The 22,565-nt window shown below is 35.8% G+C and overlaps 1 protein-coding gene across 1 annotated transcript in view; it reads right to left on the minus strand.

Moving 5' to 3' along the window:
• LOC150078935 (ankyrin repeat domain-containing protein 54-like) overlaps positions 1 to 22,565 on the minus strand; it is a 103,052-nt gene that overhangs the window by 43,005 nt on the left and 37,482 nt on the right. The window contains exons 3-4 of the mRNA XM_090383049.1: positions 15,334 to 15,381; positions 1,015 to 1,113 (exon numbers count right to left, since the gene is read on the minus strand). Of these exons, the coding sequence (XP_090239175.1) occupies positions 1,015 to 1,113; positions 15,334 to 15,381 (147 nt within the window). The remainder of the gene's footprint in view (positions 1 to 1,014; positions 1,114 to 15,333; positions 15,382 to 22,565) is intronic.

A 22,565-nucleotide genomic window follows, 5' to 3' on the forward strand; every position in this document is an offset into this window, starting at 1 on the left:
ACTTAATTTATGCACACAAAAAAATTTAACTCCATACAACTAAAGTAAAATTTCACAAATGTAACGAAATGCACATTTTATCAGCTATACCCATACACTGGACATTCTATCTTCACTTTCATCTGTTTATGCAAGGCAAACTGGTCACCATTTATACCAAAATATGGATACTTTTTCTTTAGCATATATGTACACATAATAAACAACATGGCTATTGCATTAATGTACAGCTTTCATATGTTGAGCTACATGATTATTATGGTGACAAAAATGAAACTCTGAAATCTTTATTACATGAAAAAAGATGAGATTTTACATACTCCAACAGTTATTTTATTAATATTAATATATAAAATTAATATAATTAATTTTATGTGTGTGTGTGAAACATGAGTTTTGAACCTTAGTGATTAGTTAATTTTTATTTCAGTGGCGTCAATAAAATGGATTATGTGTGTGCCTGTAATGCAACTTAGAGGTATGTGAATTCCCCAATTCCACAAGCAATTCTTGGGGAAGTGGATAAAAATGCAAAATTCAGAGGTGACACACACAGTATATAGTAGCAAATTTTCATTATAGTTACATTCAACTTGATTATAACAATGTTTGGCTATAGTTGGTTTCAACAGTCTTTTTGAATTAGACAATTTATTTACAGTCAGAGAATGATAGCGACTTCAAGCACATTACATTTTAAATAATTTTATATTGAATTAATGATAAATAGCATATTTAACTCTTTGCTGCAGAAAATACAATTAATTTCTCTGGGGTCTTCTGCCACACTTAAAATGTTTACTGCAGATGAGATGAAAATGGTATTTATCAAAAACTACTACTACAAAAACTTCTTCAGTATTCTTACATGACTGATCAAAACCTGCATCCAAAATCATATGAAAAGTATTATGTGATATTGTAATCTTAACCCATCAATATTTCATTACTTCATACAGGAAACAAAAAAAAAAAAAAAAAAAAAAAACCAACAACATACACATCTCTGCTTACCAACATCAGCATATCCTCTACAAGCTGCAAAATGCAATGCTGTTCTTTTTCTTTCATCTGGTGCACAAGGATCTACCCCTGCATCTAGAAGATTCTGAACTGAAATTAAATTTTAATGCATTAATCAATAATGAATTCCTAAAATAAAACTGTCAAATCATAAAAATTGGAAAGTTCAAGTCACAACATACTACAAATTTTGTTTTAAGAAAATTTAAAGAATTAGCTGAACATTTTGGTTATTATTATTAGCCATATGGTGCAAGGAAGCCTGAGGCTTATGCTGCACCAGCCAAAAAAAAAATTCCTGAGTCACCCTGAGAGAGAGAGAGAGAGAGAGAGAGAGAGAGAGAGAGAGAGCAAGAGTCAGAAGTAGAAAGAAATCACCAAGAAAGATAAGAATGATGTTATAATGCTTTTTACATTAATATCATACAGTGAACAGAAATGTAATTTAAACAACAGGTTCAATCACTTTTATATAACTGGTGGGTTACAATTGGAATACTAGTGCAGTTGTTAATTACTGGAATAAGTTAATTCCATGAGTAGTTAAGGCTGACAGCTGGGGAGAAATTCAAAGGTCAGTAGAATTGACACCTACGTGAGGAGAAAGTCAAATAGGGCAGTTTATTTTATTGTTTATATATTATTTTTTTTAATTTTAATTATTTTGGTTGGTGCAGCAAAAGCCTAGGGCTTCCTTGTATCACATGATATCTTGTATCTAACAGACAAATATGTAAAGAGACTATCTTCACCATGTCTGTCTGCATGTAACAACTCAGCTCTCAGTGAATGAATTTTCATTAAATTTTACATTTGTCTTTTAGCAATTTTTTTTTAGCTAGTATAGTAAGTCAAGGAGTCTCAAATTTCATTAAAAACCAAACCATCAGAAATCAGTTATCCCCCCCCCCAAAAAAAATTCCAATAAAGTTATCGCTCTACATGTATGGAACTGTTTCAAGTGTTTCAGCATTACTCGACAAAAAAAAAAAAAAAAAAAAAAAAGAAGTCATATCAATACTAAATTTTCAATGTACGTTTTGTTATTCCCTGGGAAAATTTCAGAAATGATTTTTATTTGATAGTCTCTCCCTCTCAGCTGCCCCACCCCTCACAAGTCTATATTAGTTTCAAGAATTCAAGCATTACTCAAGAGAAAAAGAGCCAGATCGACACCGAACTCTGTCTGTTCTCCAAAGAGAAATCAATATCAGTTCCAGATGTTCAAACACTTGGGAAGCAAAAGAATGATAAGTACAATAGATACCAAATTTTCCACCTACACTTCAATGGTCTGTGGGAAGCTCTTAACACCAATTATGAATCCACAGCTCTCCAGTTTTCCACCATCCCCATCCTACTCCAAAAAGAAAGCTATATAACAAAGAAACACTAGTTAGGAAAAGGAGGATTACCTACAATGAAACACTTTATCTATGCTATCAGTATTTTTTTATGAAAACCACAAACATGAACAGTAGTAGAACCTACAGTACTAATTAGTACTGTGCATGGGTCAAATGCTAAGAAAACAAAAAATTTGTTGACATCAGACTTGAATTTTTGCAGATTGTAATTTTCAGGAAATATATGTGCAGGAAGGTTGCTGTAGGAACAGAAGTAGAATGGATAAATGAGAAAGAGGAGAAGTGGGTTCTGTGAGTTTGGAGTTGGGTAGTGAATTGGTGCTGACTGGTTATGGTGCATATTTGGAGTGGTTTGCAAGAGAATTGGGGAATTACAGACAACATTCAGAAGAACATTACTCACAGAAATATCTATAGAAATGGCACACAGCAGAAACCAAGCATCCATGAGACAGAGAAACGTTGTAAGGGATGGGTCATTAATTAACCTGGCTGCCCTCTTTTGAACAGAGTCCAGAAACTTGAGGTTTAGAAAGTACTAGATGTGAGAAAACATCCCAATGGTAGGCTAAATTTGAGATTTGTATAGTGTAAGTAGTTGTTTAGGAGCAAAGTGATACCCAGAATGAAAATTCAGTGTTCTTATGGAGAGGAAGCAATATTTGTGTGTGTGTGTGTGTGTGTGTGAGAGAGAGAGAGAGAGAGAGAGAGAGAGAGAGAGAGAGAGAGAGAGAGAGAGAGAGAGCGCGCGCGCGCAGGGTAATCCCTAATAGAAATATGTGATATTGTTTAGAATTCTGAGGGTCATTGAAGATTAGCACGGGAGCAGTAGACTTTTTTTTTTTGTGACAAAAAAGACCAGACTGAGTTTTAGAAGGATTGAAGTTAACTAAGTTTCCTTCACTCCACTACTGGAGAATTATCTGGAGATTTCCACTTAAGGAATTGGTGGGAGATATTTGAGAAGTTGAGACTTTGTGCAAGGTTTCTCAAGCTGGAATGTACTGTGCTATCATCAACAAAACTATGGGTAGGATTTCTAGTCAGTGGAAGAAAGTCATTAATATACAAGGGGAAAAGAGTGGCATAAAGAACTGAACCTTGGAGCACAACAGCATTGGTGGAGAAGCTGGAAGACAGAGGGCTATACCAATGCCTTCAGTGAGAAAACTGAATATCTAATTGCAAAAACAGCTGGCAGAACAAGATGAGAACATTTAGATCTTTGTGAAACATAATAAAAAAAACATCAGAAATATCAAGAGCAACTCCTTGAGTATCACCAAATCTCTCCACTGAATTTGTCCAAAGGTGAATAAATATAAACTAATATATCACCAGTGTGATATACTGACACTGATGGAATCCATATTGGCAGTGACTGATCAAATGGAAGGTACTGAGAGAACTTAAGAGTAGGTGGTTGATGGATTTCTCCATTACTTTGGAAAGAGTAGAGGTAAGAGCATCGGGATGACAACTGGAGGGAAGGGATTTGTCACTCTTTTTTAGAAACTGACCAGAGATACCAAAATTTCCAAACAAAAGGAAATACATCATTGAAATAAGAAAAAGGTGATAGAGAACAGAAGCAATTTGGGCAGCACAAATTTTCAGAACAAGTGATGAAATGTCATCCATGAAACACATGGAGCTTCCTTACCATCAAGATTGTTCAGAATTATGTTGGAAGGCCATGAGAAGTATTGAGCGGAGTGTATTGGGTATGACAGTTGGTGGTTTACCAAGATCGGTGATACAAGAGAAAAGAAAAATAGGATGCTAGTAAGTTGGCTTTGTCTTTAGATGACGAGGCAACAGATCCATCCGGTTGTAAAAGATATGAGATTATTTATGGGTAGAATTTACAGCTAATAGCTTTGGCAAAAGACTAGAATGTTCAACTATCACATGAACAAGAAGTTCATGTGGTAGTTGATCTGCAAAATTTCTACTCTTAGCCTGTTCCAAATCAAGTCTCAACCATTTAATAATAACAGCCTTAGTGTAAGCAGAAAATGAAGTTGCAGATTAGATGCAAGCCAACTACAATATGATACATTCTTATCTTGAACACATTTAGCACAACCGTTGGAAAAACCAAGGTTTAGAAAAGGGATGAGATTTAATGTAAAATGTGGAATAAAGGATTTCAACCCTACAAGAATAATTTCAAGGACATGATCTGAGGGATCAGAAGATTTAAAAAAAAAAAAAAAAAAACAGTAATTCATCTGAGACAAAGAAGAATATAAATCACACAGTTAATCCCATTTCATATTATTGTAATGCCAAATGACACGAGGCTGAGAATGGCCATATCAGGGATGCACCATTAGAGATCAGACCATCACGAAGTTGATCTGAAGTGTCTAGAGGACCATTAATGTTGACCATGTACTTTGAAGGATCATTGGTGAGAAAATAATCAAGAGTGTTGGATGTGCATGATTAGGATTGCTGGTATTCAGGTAGGTAAACAAACAAACTGTATGTGTTAATTTGCAAAAGCCTCAGCATCTTGACCAGCTGGGTCTACAGGAAAACTGAATCCAACTGGAGTTATGACCATTAAAATTGTCAAGGAAAATTACCTCACTGTTACAAAAGGTAAGCATGGAGAAAGTTGAGTTTCAAAGAAAGGAAGCCAAAGAGTGATTACATGTGATTAGTGTAGTTGGGTGAATGATAAGGGCAACAGATAAATTTGAAAGAATGGAGAAGAGAAATTTTAAGGTAGAGGAAATCAAAAAGAGATTTTAAATTAGGAAGTCTCTGACAAGGACTATCAGAGCAGACATATTCACAAGTACCACCTTTGAAGCAAAAGCAATCAGAGCAAATACTTAAGGCAACTGAGACAAATAATAATTGAGGCAAGTGATAATTGTCAGAAAAAGTGAGGCTCAGTAGATTGTAGGTGGAATTGGAACTGAGACCATATATATCTATGAAATGAATGAGGAGGATTTTGGGAGGTTCAGATCTTTTTGTAGATAAGTTTGGTTTTTTAGTTTAACTATTCATAGTGCATTCAGTAGCTAAACTAAAAGTGTGGGGAGGACATGTATTACTGAAATTTTTGGTTATGTAGAACACTAGTTCCTTGACAATTACTGAAATTTTTGGTTATGAAGTAAACACAGTTTCTTGGCATAAAGTAGCCTCAACATATACACTACTCAGACTATCTCCAGTCAGTAGCTGTCAAAGCAGAGGTAACAAGATTATTCACAAGTTGATCTGGTTTTCCACCACCCCCCTCCATAAATTTACCAACAGGTTTGGTGCAGTGGATACTCTAGTGGCTGATTCAGATACCATTTTAGAGCCATACTCTCAAAATGTAAGGCATACTCAGGGGCTCACATCTAGTGAGTGTGGGCTTGGTACACCCAGGTTCTGAGCTGGATATCATCATTCTTCTCCTTTTTGATGATTCCCTTCTACTTATGATTCTTGTGTTCTCTCTTTCTCTCTCTCTCTCTCTCACAGGGTAACTGAGACATTTTTTTTGGCTGGTGCAGCAAAAGCCTCAGGCTTCCTTGCACCATATGGCTAATAATAATAATACTGGATCTTACCACAATGCCTATAATAACTTCAAAAGACATTGCACATACTACATGATGGAAGTATGAGTGATGGCTATCGACTTTGCTCCAGCAACCACAGTTTCTGTGGTTGCTGGAGCTTTGCTCTAGAGACTAAACATGGGGTTCACTAATTGAAGCCTCCAATAAGCAACATCATTGGGCAATGAGAGTCATCTACCACCTAGTATTTATGTATTTCAGTCATTTAGAACATTTTATTTTGGTCTCATTTATTTTTCTACAATTTGAAAAACCCAGTCTCCCACTATTAATTTTTTTTTTTTACTGGTAGGCAAAACTGTATTTGTTAAGTGAAATTGTGATTTATAGCAATCTTGTACATCATTTAGTTATACGTATATTTATTTCACCATCTCAAATACACTATCTGCAGCTCATGGTAAAAAAAGTTAGTCAATCTTCATGGAAGTTCAGCCTGTTGTTTTTGTATTATTATACTTTTAAGTTAAGAGAGAGATCAATTCTCTTTTCATGTGTAACTTGCAGCCAGCAAGATTTAATTACCTGTTAATGAAGTGGCCTCATCACTCATAGCAGACCTCTGCAACAAGTTGCTCTGGTATTGCGCTACTTTCAAACAATCTTTTAAATAAATGGCAGATTAACCTTTTGGCAATGTTATGTTTTGGTGTTGCACTATTTATTAAAAAAAAAAAAAAAAAAAAAAAGAAGAGGCATTACCAAAAGGTAATCTGCCATTTATTTAAAATTTATTTGAAATTAGCACAATACCAGGGCAATGAATTCTATTTCAATTTGGTATCTATTTCTCTTTTCTGTCTGCAAAATTTTTGCTGTTTCCTACTTTCTATTAGCAATTTCAGATTTAGATAGTCTGAGGACCCTGATATACATTTTTAGCAGCCCTGAAAATAAGTTCATGGTAGTCCTGGGGAAGCCTTCCCAGCACTACCATTAGCTGCACTACTTGGGGCCTCAGTGATCTTGGGTTCTTGGAGCAACACACCACTGCACCTCAGTAAACTTGGCTGTGTCCATCAGAGGATTGAGATTTTGAGCTTTTTTTTTTTATCTATAATGAAAACATGTTCACAGAGTAGTATCTGATCTTTTAAATAAATGACAGATTAACCTTTTGAAGATGACCATTTAAAGGTATTGCAATACCAGGGTAACTCAATGAAAAAGTAAAGTTTGTGTGGCTGTCAGCAATAAGACCATTCTGCGTTAATTACACGGGTTAAAGTCATGCTAACTGCAAAACACTTAAAGGGAAAAATTAGTCTTCCTAGCTTGACAAAATGAAGTGCGGAATATATATTTTTTTCTTTCTTCACAGGTTCTAAATCTGAAAACATACAATACACATATTCCTTATAAGAAAATAAATGATTTAACCCTTTCAGCATGTTTTATTGGTCCTCAAAGAGGTTTCAAATCCAATTCTCATTCCATATGCCTGCCATCAAGTTTCCTTCTTAAATAAATTCACACACACACACATGTACACACCTTGTGCAGAAAAAATGTTATTCTCATAAATAGCTGGTTCAGAAGCCACAAGCAGCAATCCTATCCAGGAGAGATTACAACTTACTCAAAATGTACACAAGATAAAATATAGGGCTTTCTTAGATGGAACTGTATGATAGCTGGTCTTATATGACATATAGGACCAGCTATCATACAGTGGAAGGATTTTGGAAAAGGTTCACTCTCTGGAACAGTGAAATTGGCAATACGGGATGTATATCAATATTCTCCAATCAATATATGAAAAGGCAACTGCACCAATACAGGTGCAGTTGCCTTTTCATATATTGATTGGAACTATTTTATCCAAAACTATTTTATGCCTATTTATAGGAATTCTTTTGCAAGCTAAATTGGAATAATAAAGGACTCAAGATAAATGGAGATTACCTGAATCACTTGGGATTTGTAGATGATATTATTCTCTTTGCCAATGATCTGGAAGAATTGGTGACTGCAGCATGAAAGCAAAAAGTTTGGTTTGAAGATTAAAAAAACGCAGGTTATGTTCAACGAATTTACCAGACCAAAGAAAATCATGGGCAATGGATAAGAATTAGAAGAGTGAAAAGGTTGTGTAACTTGAGCAGGAAATTTCAACAGATGGAAACTGAACAGCATATAAATTGGAATGGCAAGCATTTGGAAAGCTTAATGTAGTCTTCAAGACAAATTTGCCACTCTGTCTCAAACAAAAAGTTTTGATCGATGTATCCTCCCTCTCCTAACATATGGTCATGAAGCATGGACACTGAATACCAGAGCTTTACAAAGACTGTGGACCACAAAAAGAAGTATGGAGTGCCAAATTTTGAACATAACCAAAAAAAAAAAAAAAAAAAACCCACGCTTAAAATGGAAATGGGCAGGTCACATATCAAGAACTGATGATAGATGAGCTAAAGAATTTTGGAATGGTTATTGTTTGACTCTAAACACCCAAGAAACAGGTGAAAGATGAAACTGTGAAATTTGCTGGTGTACAATGGCAATGGAAAGCACAAGACTGCAGTTGCTGGAAACATATCGAGGAGGCCTTCAATCATGCAGTGGATTGACAATGGCCAATGATGATAATATATGGGGTGTTGAGAATCATAATGCCGTAAGTCAGTAATTTTTTAAATATGAGCTGTTGATATTTCCTGCCTTCTCTAGGTGTCCACTGTTCAGTTTCATAGCAAAGTAACTCAAAGTTACAGTTCTAACCAAGAGCTGTCAACACTTGTTTCAAATAGTTAACAATATGAGCAAAAGGTTTAGAATCATAGTGGAGTAAGTCTGACTTACACCATTCTGTTTCTAAACAGCTTGTGTGATGGAAGTTATGTTTCAAGTTTGTATTGTTGTAGCAAGATGTCTTTTTTTAGTTGAAATTTCAAGAAATGGAGGATTATTTACTCAATAGTGAAAAGGACCCAGATTCTGTGTTGTTAACTGATGATAGTGATTCAGAAGGTAAATTATTTTAATTATATTACAAACCATTATATATTAGGTAAATTGTAGGCTATATTTTTATTGGTTATGTTTAAACTTTACTATTGGTTTGAGATTCTACTATGAAAATATTTAACTAAACACATTCGAAATTTTAGCAGTAGGGTATTAGACAACAATTTTGTGTTATTCATTGCCTTTATTAGGCTAGGTTCTGATTTGAAATGTGTTTATTTCAGATGGGGATGCACAAGAAGATGGAGGTGATAATATGAATGTAGGAAAGGATTCAGCAGTCAACAGGACAACCAAGTAGAGGAAACATGCCAGGAAACTTCCTTCAAACCTAAAAAACATCAAAGGAAAGAGTAAAAAAGAGTTGTAGCCAGAAGACTGCAATTCGTGTCAGGCATATGTGAACTCAAAAGGAACACAAGTTGAGTGTAAGCGGTTTGAAAACTTAGACTGTGGTTGTAAAAAAAGATGCATAGGATCCTTAACAGAAGATGAAAGGAGAAAGCAATTTGATAATTTTATATCCATGGCTGATTTTTCTCGACAGAATGCATATTTATGCAGTCTCATACATCAAGAACCTACTTTTGTTGTATCTGATGGAGGGGTGACAAGAGCTTTAGAAAACGTAAGGAAGGGGAAAGTCTGCAGGAGAAGATTTAAGGGGTAAACATGTAGTGGCATAAAAGATAGCTGACGAACAAAAACAGTAATTTAAGGATCACATTAATATTTCCTTAGCAATATAAAGTCATTACACCAAAAAGATAATCCAAACAGGAAGTTCCTTAGCCTTGACTTGAATGTAAGTAAAATGTATGTGCTTTATTGTGAATGGTGTGAGAAAAAAGAGACTGAACCTCAAAAAGCATTACTATATACATGTCTTCAACACAGAATTTAATTTACATTTTTACTTTGCTCAAAAGAACACTTGCAAAGCCTGTGACAAGTATAAACAGTCAATCAATGTAGAAAATGACGAAGAAAAAAAAGGTGATTTGGAAAGGCAACATGTTTAGCATTAGGCAAAAGCAGAGAAAGCAAGAGATCAACTAAAGGCTGAATGGGAAAAGGCCCAAGGCCATTCTGATATCTATACAATCATGAGAGATTTACAAACGCCCTGCAATTCCCAAAATTAACCTATAGTAGGTTTCTGAGACCTACTATAGGCAAAATATGTACTGCTATAATTTAGGTTTGCATGACATCACAAATTGGTCCTTGAGGTTGTCACAGACATTTCTCTCAGATAGGCCAGACAAACTGTATTTGCTACCTGGGAGTCTAAAACACTGATGGAACTGATATTTGGGTGACATTCAAGTCAGTGGACCCAATTTTGGCAAAGTCCGGACGGTCTGTAACAGCCAAATCCTCTGCTTGCACCTTCGCGATGGTGGGAGTGTTAGTAATCCTGGGTATAACCTCCATGCACAAGCACACTGTGGGTGACCACACAACATGGAGGAATGCAGCCTCTGTGTTACCAGGCAATACTAGGTGGTAGATGACTCTCATCAACTAGTGCAATACCACCACTTTGCTTATTGGAGGTCTGAAGTGGTAGAACCCAGGTTTAGTCTCTAGAGCTAAGTTGCGGTCGACCCTTCCCCATCTCTTCCGTCATGCAGTATGACTGATGACTTTTGAGGTTATGATGAACATCATGGCGAGATCCAATCTTCTTTACATTTCAAGGGTACAGCTCTAAAATGGTGTTCGAAGGCTGGCCGCTAGTTAGTACACTGGACCAAACCTACTGGTAACTCTTTAGGAGGCTTCCGGATCAGCTAGTGTATAAGCTTGCTACCTCTACTCTGCCAGATAGCAACCGCAGGGAGTCTGAGTAGTGTGTATGCAGGGGGGCATTGTCGAGGACACATTATGTCAAGGATCTGGGTATATTCTTACCATGTGTATACCATGTCCAAAAATTTCATTACTTCATATAGCATTTCCCCCCACACTTTTCCTTACTATTGAATACACCATGAATTGCCAAACTAATACAGTAAGCTTATCTGCGAAAAGATCTAAATCTCCCAAACACTTCCTAGTTTATTTCACGAATATACGTGGTCTCAATTCTAATCTCAATGATGTCCATTTCCACTTGCAGTCTGCCAAACCCCATGTACTTTTTCTGACAGAATCTCAGTTGTCGGTTGATTCAACTAATGCTCATCTCAGTTGCCCAAATTATTTGTGTTATGATTCCTCTCGCCTCAAAGGCGGTACTTGTGCATATGTCTGTTCCGTTATATTCCCTGTCAGAGACTTGGTAATTTGAAATCTCCTCTTTTCGATCTTCTGACTTAAAATCTCTCTGCCTCATTGTGTCAAATTCATCTGTTTTCTCTACCGTTCTCCCAACTCCACTAATTACTTGGAACTCGTTGACTTCCTCTCTTTGCAATTAGACTTTCTCCAGTCCAACTTTACTACTAACAGTGAGGTAATTTTCCTTGGTGATTTTAATGTTCACAACTCCAGCTGGCTTCCGTTTTCTAGTCACACTGACCCATCTGGTCGAGATGCTGAGGCTTTGCAATTACTAATGACCTTGCACAGATTGTTCATTTACCTACAAGAATACTGGACAATCTTAACCATACAGCCAACACACTTGATCTTTTTCTCACAAACAACCCTTCTAAGTACACGATTGAAGTGAGTGGTCCTTTAGGCACCTCAGATCACAACTTGGTGATTGTCTCTTCTCCAATGGAGCCTTTATCTCATGGCTATTCCCAACCTTGTGTTGTTTGGCATTACAAGAATGCAAAATGGGATGACCTGCAAGATTTATTTTATTTTTTTCCTTGGTCAGATTACTGTTTCAAAACTTCTGATGTCAACATTTGCTCAGATTGTGTCAGTGAAATTATTCTTGTAAGAATGGAATCCTTTATTCCACACTCCTCTTTAAAATCTCGTCCTTTATATAAACATTGGTTTCCCAATACATGTGCTAAGGCTGTTCATCAAGAGAAGAACGTTGCATATTGTAATTGGCTTGTTTCCAATTCTTCAGTTTCATTTTCTGCCTGCACAAAGCTCACAACAATTGTAAAGCAGTTATTAATCAGTTCAAACTAGATTTTGAACAGGATAAGAGTAGAAAACTTGCTTCTTGCCCTAATGTTAGCAGAGCATTCTGGTCTCTTGTCAAAGCTATTGGCTGCACCTTTTGCCCACCTCTGTCAAAACCAGATGGTACTGTTGTCACTTCAGCCAAGGATAAAGCTGACCTGCTAGCATCCCATTTTTCTTCCAATTCACGTATTAATGATCTTGGTAAAACACTTCCCACCATTCCTAGCATGCTACATTTATTGCCTCCTGTGGTCTTCATCAAAATGATATCAGAAGGATTTTGACGCTAAGAAAGCTCCTGGTCCTGATGGTATTTCTCCACTTATTCTCAAAACCTGTGCTCCTGAACTTACTCCTGTTCTTTGCCACCTTTTTTTCACTTTCTTATTCCAAAGGTGTTTTTCCTTCTGCTTGGAAATTTGCTCATATATAGCCAATTCCTAAAAAGGGTGACAAATCCCTCCAATACAATTATCGCCCCATTGTAATTCTACTCTTTCTAAAGTAATGGAGAAATCAATTAACCACCAACTCTTAAACTACCTAGAAACCTTCCGTCTGATCAACTATTGCCAGTACGGATTCCGTCAGTGTCGATCCACTGGTGATATTATGGCTTATGTTACTCATTTATGGACAAATTCAATGGAAATGTTTGGTGAAACATAAGCAGTTGCTCTTGACATCTCAAAGGCTTTTGATTGTGTTTAGCGTAAAGGTTTTCTAAAGAAGCTCCAACATAAGGTCTTCTCAACCTCCAACCCAAGCATGGTACTAAGTACTATAGGTTCTAATACCGCTCATGTTTGAGGTTTTCATAAAAAAAAAATAACCTTGGTCAAATGTATGTTTGGGATGAGACCATTGCATCAAGAGGTGCACAAGGGATTGCTTCTTGCCTAAGCATATTAAGTTGAACAAAAAAAAAGAATGTGATAATATACAGCGACACATGCACTGGCTAAAACTGGAACATCAAGGTTTCCTTATCATTAATGAAACTGATTTAAGAAACTTCAGTTTGACCACCAATTCATGGTTTCTGGCCACCCTTACCTTCCAAATGACTCAGACTTTGGGTTGATTGAGCAAGCTGGAAAAAACAAGATTATCTATATTCCAGACGGATGGCATGATACTATGAAGATGTAAAGATGCAACAAGATGACTTTTTGAAAACAGATGCTCCTGAAAAAGGAATAACAAAACAGAAGAAAAGAATGTTGAAGGTGAAAAATGTAAACTGGTTGAAGTACAGTGGCTCCATTATGAAAGGAAAACCTATTTACGATTTTCTACAAGTGTGCATTGGATGAAGACATCCCTTTCAGCGAACTGAATGTCAAACCCAATAAGGAGGGAGGACCTAAGATCTTGAAAAGTATTTGAACAAGAAAAGTTGTATGATGGTCCTAGAGTGCTAAACTTTCTAAAGAAAAGAGACAGGCTATACCTTCTCAAATACATCCCTCCAGTTCACTATGCCTTCTTTAAAGGTATTAGAAGCTCAAAAGAAGTTGATGATCTAGATCCCTTATCTGACTATGAGGAAGAAGATGAAGCATAAACAGTAGTTTGTTTTTGGTGACAGTGCTTTATAATTATTGAATTAGTGATGACTTTTTAATTTTTTTTTTTTTTTTTAAATGAGTACATCAACAAAACGTAACATTTTTTTTTAATTTTCCGACCATCTTTTACATTATAATTAAATTCATTATGTTCATTAGCTTTTTCATGATCATTCTGCAAGCAACTAAAACAATCTTAACTATTTTGACTAAAAAATTCCCAATGTACCTGTCGCTCAGGTTTTTTAAAATTTTGTTATAGTGTACTTTATACGGGGAAAAAATATAATCTCTTCTGTATGAAATTATAGTTTTGATAACACAGTCATCTCCTTACAATAATTTACCATTTTAAAATAGGTAAACTACTTAGAAACATAATGGTGTAAGTCAAATATATCACACTCCAGACCAAAAAATTGAATATTAACAAAAATTGTCCAGCTCATGTAAATTTTAAGTTTTTTTAACCTCCAAGTATATCACAATTCATTAAATCATATTTTTTGAGTTTTTTATGAATGCAAACACAAAACACCTTGTTCTCAAAACTCAGAATGGACTGACTTACATCACCATGATTCTCAACAACCCATATGTAAATGACCTTTGCTAGTATAATAAATATTTTTTTATTCCATTTTGTGTGTGCCTCATTTACCCTTGAGAAATTCATATTTATGTCTGACATACATATTTTTTAAATCACTATCAGTTATTGGACCACCTGATCACAAAGAACCAAGCAGTCATGTGGGGCTCTGTGCTTTTGAGGGAGCATGTCATGAAGACTGACAATAACTGCTGTGAAACAATACTAAAGAAAAGTGAAAGCATAATAATAAGACAGACTGGAATAAATAAATAAATAAATGAAAAATTAATCATTATAGCAGAATAAAATAATGTTAAAATATATTATTTTACTATTAAAAGGATATTTATTTAGTTTTATCTTATATGGCTCAGTCCCTGCATTTTAAGTCAAGATTTTACTAATACTTAATAAGGATTACTGAAAACGGAGAACAGAATTCACATCTTCCTGTAAATTACATTTTCCTTGTCCCCTATGTGATTAAAACCATATTTATCATTAACATAAAGCAAGCATGCTGTTCTTTGTAATCATCCCCACTCTAAATATTATGTCATTCAAATAACCTGCTATGGACTTCTGATAACTTTTCATCAAAATCAGCATACTTATTTTGAGCTTTCTATCTAAGGAAAGATTCTGCCATTTTCTGAACTACCAGAAACCTTTTCATACTTTTGAAGGATATAGATAGTCCTAATATACATACTTATATTGTCTTTGCAATATGAATTCTAAACTCATTTGATTTTATTAAAATTCTCTTCACAATATCTAGAAATGACAGAATGAAATATGCTTATTTCATTTCACTGAAGTCATGTGTCATTCATTAATAATTTTTTTTACATTTTTTATGTTCAACAATGTACTGTATTACACTCACGTAGTCGAGTGGTCAGGAGTGCGAGTGCAGCAGCACACGCCCTTTGAGTGGGTGGGGTTCAAGCCCGTGACTGGTAAATACAATTAATATTTGTGTTGATGATTTACTGTAAACTCCACTGACCTCGTGGTCATACCAGAGTATAAACAAGAACACTCTAAAATATTAAAATGCCACAGTACTTTTAATAAATAAAATTCTACACAGAAAATTTTAATACCTGCTTCAATACTATTAGCATTCGCAGCTTGTCGTAGTTTTCTTTCACCTGAAATACATATAAATCATTAAATAAGCAGTACAAGGAAACTATGATGGTTACAACAATTTGAAATTTAAAGTGCACAGTAAGTCAATTACTATACAATATACATGTGTCTATAAAGTATTGAAAAAAAAAAAAAAAAAAAAAGAGGGCAACACACAGACTGCAAAGAAACAGTGCACTCTGGGTGATAGCACTCAACTGAGCAACAAGCCTTTTCTATTGGGAAAGTATTACTTATTATTCAAAGTGTAAAGTAACTCTTTGCAGAGTTTCACAAAAAATTTGTTCATACAAATTGGAGCAGTGTGGCATCATGGACAAATTACTACTATGAATAAAGCGAGAACACAGAGTTATCAATAGACACTGCTCTTTTTGGACTTGTGTTATTAGTGGTATCCTCCTGGATTTGGTGCTGGATCCACTGTTGTTTTGTGCATTTATTAATAACATTAATGATGGAATATCAGGCTTAGTTTTCAAATGATACTAAGGTTGGCAGAGTGGTTAATCACAGTAATCAGGGAATGCTACTGCAATAAGATCTAGAAAAACTAGGCAGATGGGCTGAGAAGTGGTAACTGAAGTTTAATATTCACAAATTTAAGATAACGTACATGGGTAGCAAGTAATCCAAGATTAATGTACCAACTGTGTGGTACCACATGCACGGTAATTATACAGTCAAACATGATGTTCTCTAAATAAAATGTGAGGGGAGGAGTGTGTTTTATGGCCTAATGATCTGATGAGTACAATCTTAAATAATAGGTGAAAACCTCATACTTTTTTTAGTAGGACTGTTAATCTCTCAACACTCAATTGCGAATGATTATAATATGAACTTACCCCCCCACATAAATCAAGTCATAAATAAATTTTTCCTTAGCGAGAATCTAATCCCAAAATTTGCGAGGGTATCATTAAGACAAAGGGTAGCGGGCATTAAGAAATTAGCACATGCGGTTTTGCAAAAAATTGTTAAGTTAACCTTGGATTTCAGAGATTGAAAAGAGAAGAGTTACTTTTGTCAACTACAACGTTTACATAATAAGATAAAGGGTTATTTACATATTAATGATTGAGCTTATCTAAAATCAAATATCGAAATAAGACATACTAATAAACTACACGCTTACTTCGTATGAGGAATAATAACATGGCAGTAGAGGTTTGGCATAGGGGGAATAATACAAGACAATATGAAGGGAGAGTGGGTCTACAGCATATGATTACGGAGAGGCTGACACGATATAACACAAAAGAATCTTGTGTAACACATACAGAGGAGAATATTATCGACCAAGGTGTGGTCAATTTATCCTCTTATGAATTGTACATTCCACAAATTAATCTTTTATGTAAGGGGCTCAATTATAATTTAACTCCCAGATGTCTTCCAAAAAAGCAAATAGTTTTTGCAAATTTTTTGCAAAACCGCATGGGCTGGTGCTGTATAAGCCTCGGGCTTCCTTGCACCATATCACTAATAATAATAACAATAATTATAATAATTCAAATTTGGCTTAAGGAATGCTATAAATAGGGGAGGGTTGATACAGCAGATCAATGGAATTATCAATCAGAATAGGGACCCGTATATACCTAGGTGATCAAAAGCATTGGTCTCCAAAAATATGAACATTCTACAGTAGATATCATGATGATATCTTAATAATTACTAATAAATATATAGTACAGAAGGTCCTGGATACATTTAATAACATTCATACTCGACTTAAGTTCACCCAAAAATGGAAATCTCACATCACAAATCCATAAATTTTCTAAATTTTACTTTAACCAGAGTTAATGAAAACATACTTTTTAAAATTTATAGGAAGCCAACGAATACTGGAAAATTTTTGCACCGTTCAAGCTGCCACACTTTTACACATAAAAGGAGCATTATTTTTAATCAGTTTCATAATGCATATAGATACAGCTCTACTCAAGCATCCTTACTGAATGAGCTCACGGAACTGACAAAAAGATTTTTAAATAGGGGTTATTCATTAGGTACCATTATGCAGATTAGTCAACAGGCAAAATATAAATTAGAGATGGGTACAACAAATGACAGGGTGGATCACAAACATTTTATTCAAGTTCCGTATATACAACATTGGTATAGCCAATTTATTAACATATTTAAGAACACTGAATTTAAGATTGTTCCACATCCCATGAATAAGCTCTATGCCATCTTGAAATATAGGGCATATGTAGTTCATACCATGGAAGCTCACAATATTTCTTGTGGTGGGTGCAATTCTACTTATATTGGCTTGACCCAAAATTTACTTTCGGTAAGGATACAGCAGCATTTGGCATCAGTTAGGGCAAGTAGGATGAGTGCCTCTGAGCTTGCGTTTCATCGAAGGTTCTTAACAAACAGCAGGAATATTTTAAATTATTAATTTTTTTTTTTTTTTTTTTTTATGAAAACCCCAAACACGAAAGGTATCAAAAAACCTATAGTACTTAGTACCGTGCATGGGTTGAAGGAGAAGTATGGAGGGAGGGGGATGCCGGAAACTTTGCTCTAGAGACTAAACATGGGTTTCACCACTTCAAGCCTCCAATAAGCAAAGTGGTGGTATTTCACCGGTTGATGAAAGTCATCTACTAATTGCTGAAACATTAGAAATTAGATTAAATGCTAACTCTATTAATATACGCAGACCCTATAATATTTTGGACTCGTGGACACTTACGTGCATGCATGAATAGCAATTCATACATTGGTTTATATAAATAATTTTGTGTCAGGTGTCGTTAATTTTATATAAAACAGGGGGGGGGATATCAGTGGACTGAGACAGTATTTAAATTCTATACAGTGGGACCAACTGATGATGTTACCAACAGCAAATGCAAAATGGGAAGCATTCAAAGAACTTATCTTGGAAGCTACTAGGCTTTACATACCAACTAAGAAATATTGTTCAAGGTTTAGGCCTAAATGGATGTCAGATGAACTAATGAGGCATATGGCAGAGAAGAAACATGCATGGGATACATACAAATTAACAGATGACACAGAAGCCTATGATAGATACAAGTTGATCTGTAACCAAGTTACCAAGGAGGTTAGGCAGGCGAAGGCAGATTACGAGAAATCTTTGGCAAGGGATGCAAAGAAAAACAGCAAAGAGTTCTTTACTTATGTAAACTCTAGAAGGAAGGGGATGAATCAGATTGGTCCACTTGACATCGAAGGGTCAACTGTTGATGATCCTGCTCAGGTAGCTAACAAACTAAATGAATATTTTGCATCGACATTCACACATGAGGAGTTATTTAGCGAGGGGAAAGCCAGAGGTGTATTCAACTCTAGCAGTAAGCTAGAGAATCTTTTAATAACTGAGAGTAAAGTGGAGGAGAAATTGTTGAAGATAAACACAAGAAAGGCACAGGGGTGGATGGGATCTATCCAGTTATATTAAAGGAGGCAGCAGAGGAAGTAAGCAAACCCTTAGCCATAATTATGAGAGCTTCCTTGGACTCAGGGGAGGTACCCACAGACTGGAGATGTGCAAATGTGACCCCAATTCACAAAGGAGGATCAAAGGCTGACACAAGTAATTATAGACCTGTGAGTTTAACTTCTGTTCCAGGAAAATTAATGGAGGCACTAGTTAAAGAAGCACTGCAGGATCATTTAGACAAGACTTCAGTTATAGCTCGGACACAGCATGGTTTTGTTAAGGGGAAGTCTTGCCTGACCAATTTGATTGGATACTATGATGCAGTCACAAAGGAACTGGATGCAGGGAATAACTTTGATATTATATACTTGGATCTTAGAAAGGCTTTTGATACTGTTGCACATGGAAGACTGCTGCACAAATTGGAGCAGTGTGGCATTGGAGGCAAATTGCTGCTGTGCATAAAGGGGTGGCTGAGGGGGAGAAGACAGAGAGTGGTAATCAATGGACACTGCTCGTCGTGGACTAATGTTATTAGTGGAGTCCCTCAGGGCTCAGTGTTGGGTCCATTATTGTTTTCTGTATTTATAAATGATATTGATGATGGTATATCAAGCTTGCACGTCTGCTTGCAACCCTGCCTACCTTTGTATTGTGTGCAAATGTCGAAGTTTGCACACAATACAAAGGTAGGCAGGGTTGTCAAGGACACTACTGACACTATGCTGCTGCAACAGGATCTGGAAAGGTTGAGCAGATGGGCTGAGAGGTGGCAAATGAAGTTTAACATTGACAAATGTAAAGTACTACACATGGGAAACAGCAACCCCAGAGCAACGTATCAACTCTGTGGTACTACACTGACAGTGGTAGAGAATGAAAGGGATCTGGGGGTGGTTGTGCAGGCAGATATGAAGTTCTCTGAGCAGTGCAGACAGGCTGCAAGAGTAGCTCATGGTGTATTGTCAATAATATATAGGAAGTTTTCTAGCAGGGATAAGGAGGTGATTATTCCCTTGTATAAGGCAATGGTCAGGCCACACCTAGAGTACTGTATACAGGTCTGGAGCCTCATTTCAAGAAGGATGTAGAGCTGCTGGAACGAGTACAGAGAAGGGCAACAAGATTAGTGAATGGAACAAAGGGGTGCTCTTACGAAGAAAGGCTTAAGTTTTGCAAATTACAGTGTCTGGAGACTAGGCACCAGCGAGGTGATCTGATAGAGGTGTATAAAGCCTTGAATGGTTTGAGCATGCTCAATGCTGATGGGATTCTTCCTCTCGCTCAGAATAATCACCTGAGAGGGCATAAATTCAAATTGAGGAAAGACAGATGTAGGATAGACGTGCGTAAATTTGCCTTTAGCCAGCGGGTGGTTGGTTGGTGGAACAGACTTCCATCCCTTGTCGTGGAAGTTGATAGCCTAAATAAGTTTGTAAGGCTCAGCTGGACAGGTATTTTGGACGAACAGAGGGATGAAGTGGAAGTGGTTTTTTTTTTTTTTTTTGGCTGATGCTGCATAAGCTTTTTTTTTTTTGCATCAAATGCCTCTACTAATGCTAATCATTCGCGAATCACTTTTGTACTTCTTGTGAACACGGTAACAAACCGAATAAGGTGGTCTCTTAAAAGTTAAAAAACAATTTTAATGTTTAACTTATATGTGAATTAATTTATTTGTTTCGCCATTTTTAGAATTTTGCGACAATTGTTTTTCAATTCTCATGATGGCTTGTGATGTTGGTTGGTGGCCACCGTCTTTCCATAATTCTTTCCGATTCCCTTGGTGTGATATGAGAGTTGAATGCATGCTTATTTTAATTAATATCTATTTTAACTTGATTTATTTATGACTATGCATGGGGTGGGTGGGTAAGTTCATATTATAATCATTCGTGATTGAGTGTTGAGAGATTAACAGTCCTACTAAAAATGTATGAAGTTTTCATCTATAATTTAAGATTATTATAATAATACAGGCATACCTCGAATAACGAATAGGATGCGTTCCACGAAATTACTTCGTTAAGCAAAACTTCGTTTTCAGAGGTAAAAATACTATGGCCAGAATAGGGATACGTTCCTACGTAAAGAAAATGAAAAGCTTTTTTTTCGAACAAAGAAAAGTTTTATTAAATAAACAGTCAACTTACATACAAAGTGAAATCACATTTTAAAATACGAGTCTAAAGTTGTTGTTTATGCTCTTTTTTCTCTTTCATTTAACAATTGCCTATACGGAGTTATTGCATTTAACACTGATCGCTTAACAATAACACTTCTTCCTAAATCAGGATCATTTTCACTAAAAAAATTTAAAACGTTTTCAATGTCATTTAAGCACCTTTTTAAATCTTTGGTTGTTAACACTTTTTCGGCAGGAACTTCTTTAACCTCGTCTTCATTATCTTTGTCTTCGTTGCTAACAAGGTTTTCTAAATCTTCCACTGAAAAACCATCATCTTCTGCATTCAATAAATTTCTAACATCCTCTTCATCGACATTTTCGAAACCTATTGATTGAGCCATCTGGATAACTTCATTTCTAATTTCTTGGATGTTATTTTCTTCTTCTAGTACAACTTCTGGCCATATTTGCGCCAAACTCCATTTAAGCATTTCTTAGTGATTTCTTTCCAAGAACTATCAATGGTTTCAATTGCGTTTTTAATGGTGTAGTTTTTCCAAAAAGTTTTAACTGTCATTTCCTCTTTATCCTCTAGTTCAGTTAAACTGCTTAATGTTCGACGCAGATAATAAGCTTTAAATGATGCTATTACTCCCTGATCCAATGGTTGAATCAGGGAAGTTGTGTTTGCTGGAAGAAACACAACTTTGACAGGAATGCATGTGTCCAACGTGTTAAGATCAGTAGGATGTCCCGGAGCATTGTCTAACAACAAAAGAGCTTTTTCTTCAAAGTTGTTTTTTTTTGACAATACCGTTTTACTTCAGGACAAAAGTGGTTAACAAACCAATCAGTAAATAACTCCTTGGTAACCCACGCTTTTCTATTTGCTTTTCATATTACAGGTAAATTCATTTTTACGTTACCTTTTAACGCCCTCAGATTTTCTGAATGGTAAACTAATAACAATTTTAATTTATAATCGCCAGAGTCTTTGGCTGCTTTGAACCCAGCAGCTGATTTTTCTTCAATAGAAATGAAGCTTTTTGTTGGTGGCCGTTTCCAGAACAAACCGCTTTCGTCAACATTGAACACTAAATTTGGAAAATTTTGACGTTCAATGATTTCCTTTAGTTTTTCTGGAAACTTATTTGCAGCTTCTCCTGTTAATTTTACACTATGAATCCTGGCCTGTTTTTTAAATTTCTCGAACCAACCACGAGAAGCCCCAAAGGTTTCCGTAATTTCTTCAATTTGTTTAGATTTCAGGTGATTGAACTGGAATATATTTTTTTTTATGTTAAATGGGGCTTGAAATTGCCGACTTCATTATATCGAAGCTTCGTTATCAGAGGTAACGTTAACCGAGGTATGCCTGTAATAGGACTTATTGGGCTTCATAGTCCCTTTTGATTTGGATGAGTATGATGAACAACCGTACAGAGAAATAGAGAGGGTCAGTAAATCAGAATGTCTTATAATGGGAGATTTTAACTTTCCAGATGTTAACTGGAACTTGTGGGTTGATCACTCACATACTAGCAAGACTTTTGTGGATTAATTGGATAACTGTTTCCAACAGCAGCATGTTCAAGAAGCAACCAGAGGGAGTAATACTCATGATC

This window comes from Mastigoproctus giganteus, chromosome 10 (genome assembly GCF_048544385.1).
Source record: "Mastigoproctus giganteus isolate SK-2022 chromosome 10, ASM4854438v1, whole genome shotgun sequence".
NCBI lineage: Eukaryota > Metazoa > Arthropoda > Arachnida > Uropygi > Thelyphonidae > Mastigoproctus > Mastigoproctus giganteus.